The 2,811-nt window shown below is 42.5% G+C and overlaps 1 protein-coding gene across 1 annotated transcript; it reads right to left on the reverse strand.

The window, feature by feature from the left end:
- Positions 1-417: 417 nt before the first annotated feature.
- Positions 418-1,876, reverse strand: LOC122038151 (receptor-like serine/threonine-protein kinase SD1-7). The gene is made up of 5 exons (XM_042597776.1): positions 1,501-1,876; positions 1,246-1,362; positions 1,028-1,164; positions 750-960; positions 418-656 (listed from the first exon to the last, which is right to left on the reverse strand). The coding sequence occupies exons 1-5, from the start codon at positions 1,874-1,876 to the stop codon at positions 418-420; spliced, it is 1,080 nt and encodes a 359-aa protein (XP_042453710.1).
- Positions 1,877-2,811: the final 935 nt, after the last annotated feature.

Below are 2,811 nucleotides of genomic sequence, written 5' to 3' on the forward strand. Positions count from 1 at the left end.
CCCACTCGAACCGCACTTCATCAATTTCAACTCTGGAGTACTTGAGATTTGTAAACTGTAAAAACACATAAATCCACCATATGTCAAATAACTAAAACAAATGTGTGCATGTATCAAATAAAATAGAATACTGAGTTTTTAAAGGCTACTGTGCAAGATAACGAATATAACATAGGAAAACACATCAGAAATCACTGCATGAGGACCGCTGCGATCAAATGTTCCCGTGCGGCCCCAACAGTTATTGCAATAACATAGGAAAACAAATTTGTGACCCATAGGAAAACATAGGAAAAATACCATTTATGATATATTCAGGAGACATGTAGCCACTGTCATATCGTAGAAATATAAAATAAGTATATATGACATAATATGAAAAATAAAAATATTGATGATTCAAATTGTTTATGCTCACTAGGTTCCGACGACTCTTTTGGTAATTGATACGGATTCATCTCCTCCAAATATCCTAGCCATGCCAAAATCTGATATTTTGGGATTCATATTTTTGTCAAGAAGAATGTTACTAGCTTTAAGATCCCTATGAATAATCCTTAACCTTGAATCATGGTGAAGATAAAGTAGACCTCGAGCGACACCGAGAATGATGTTGTACCTTGCTCTCCAATCCAGTAATACAGTTTGAACTTCATCTGAACACAACAAGCAATCATTTAAATCTAATTAATCTATCCTTTCAGATAGTTTCAGATCATGTAAATTGACAGAGATCTAGATCAGCTAACCAAACAGAAAGTTGTCCAAGCTTCCATTGGACATGTATTCATAGATCAAGAGTCTTTCCCCTCCTTGGATGCAACAGCCAAGAAGCTTAACAAGATTTCGATGTTGCAGCTTCGCGATCAATGTGATCTCATTTTTGAATTCATCCACTCCTTGTGACGATGTCTTAGATAATCTTTTCACTGCTATCTCTTGATCGTCTCCCAATTTACCCTGCACACAATCAAATGTCTCAAACAATTATGTGATACTACTAAACCCCAAATACAGTATTCCGTACCTTGTATACAGGGCCAAAGCCTCCTTGACCAAGCTTGTTGTCTGCTGAGAAGTCATCGGTTGCGTCTTTAATTGTAGTCAAGTCAAACAATGGCAATTCCATGTCCTTTTCTTCTGCTTCATAGTCAATATGAGAACCTACATGTGCCACAAATTAAAGTCTTTTAGAATATATGTAAGCCAAGTAAAAGTAGTTAGGATGAGAATGAACAATAATACTTGTCTTCTTCCTCCTCCAAATCGAGTAAGCAACACAAGCAAGGAAAAGAATTGCCGGTGGAAGAATCACAAACATTAAGATATTACGATTAGCATGACGGGCTTCAGATGGTGATGCTGAAAGATTACAACAGTTTATAACAGAATAAGTAAAAAGACTGCAACATATATAGATTTTGATATATTCAGTTTTGCTTAGTTGCTCGCAAATATTTGCCGTTTCATATCTGACATAAAGATCTTGTCCTAGCCCACTGCCATTCACGGTGATATCAGTGAGATCCTCTGTCCATATTAAGCAGCCACTGCCACTGCCACTCCCATTCCCACTTATGATCGATGCGGCATATGCTCTGCATGCGCAGTTGCTCAAGCAAAAAAACCTGCACTCCTCAAAGTTCCAGTTTGCATTGAGTACTGTCGATCTGGACGCGTCGGGCAACTTCGTGACACTCAGTCTGAAGAATTCATCGGTATTATTTAGACAGTCCAAAGGCTTCGTCCTCATGCAGCCGGCTTCTCCGACCAGCATGTCCCAGTTATGTTGATTCCTCGGATGAAACCCACGCAAGCATGTGCACGGCGGCGAGATGTTGGAGCTGCAATAACTGTTGGGGCCGCACGGGAACATTTGATCGCAGTGGTCCTTGGGCAACACAAATTTGTTTTCCTATGTTATATTCGTGACCACCTCTCTGTGGCCCAACAGCTGCAATAACGAATCCACCTCTCTGTGACCCATTCTAACAAACAGGTAACGTGCAACTCTCTACAACTTGTTCATCATGGAAAACACAACACAACTCAACCTCAAATCATCGAACACCAGCCAAAATCTCTAGGAAAACCTACTGTGAACACATCAGAAATCACTGTCAAACAATTTTGGGTAACATACGCAAACCAAGCAGTAACCTTCAACCGAAACCTCCAACAAGAACACATCCCACCGAGAAGAATCCAACCCGAATCGTATACAAAGAAAAACCAATCAAACACATCCACAGAAGAGGAAAACATATCGAAAGCGTCTACAAAAGAAGTAAATCAAAACATCTCCAGGAAGAACAATCAAAGCCTTTACCAGAAGAAAACCAGTCGAAATCCATACCAAATCCTCACTTTCTATAGGTTTTCCACCCCACTATACCTCATGGATTTCGAGTTATCACAGGTAGATACACTTGCCTCTTTCTTCTTCGTCTCGCCTCCACTCGTCCTCGCGTTGTGCCCCGTCAGCTGTGGCGCCGCCTGCGAAGCTCAGCTAGGCAGCGAAATGGCGCGACGAGTGGCTCTGTCGACTCGGGAAAAATGGAAAGAAGAGAAGGGTCGGCGGAATCGGGCAGGGAGATGTGACGAGGAAATGAACCCACTGTTCAAAGGGGACGGCGACGGCGAGAAATCGAGGGAGCGGAAGTTGAGGCGGCGCCAGCAGCTAGGGTCGAGGGAGGCGCGGTACCAGGACTTGCAGACGAAGGGGACGGCGACGGCGAGATCTCCGAGGGCGAGATGGCGGAAGGGGAAGAGGGAGATGAGGCTGAGGTTTAGGTTTATGTTGAGAGAAGG

Source organism: Zingiber officinale, chromosome 1B (assembly GCF_018446385.1).
Source record: "Zingiber officinale cultivar Zhangliang chromosome 1B, Zo_v1.1, whole genome shotgun sequence".
NCBI classification, from domain to species: domain Eukaryota; kingdom Viridiplantae; phylum Streptophyta; class Magnoliopsida; order Zingiberales; family Zingiberaceae; genus Zingiber; species Zingiber officinale.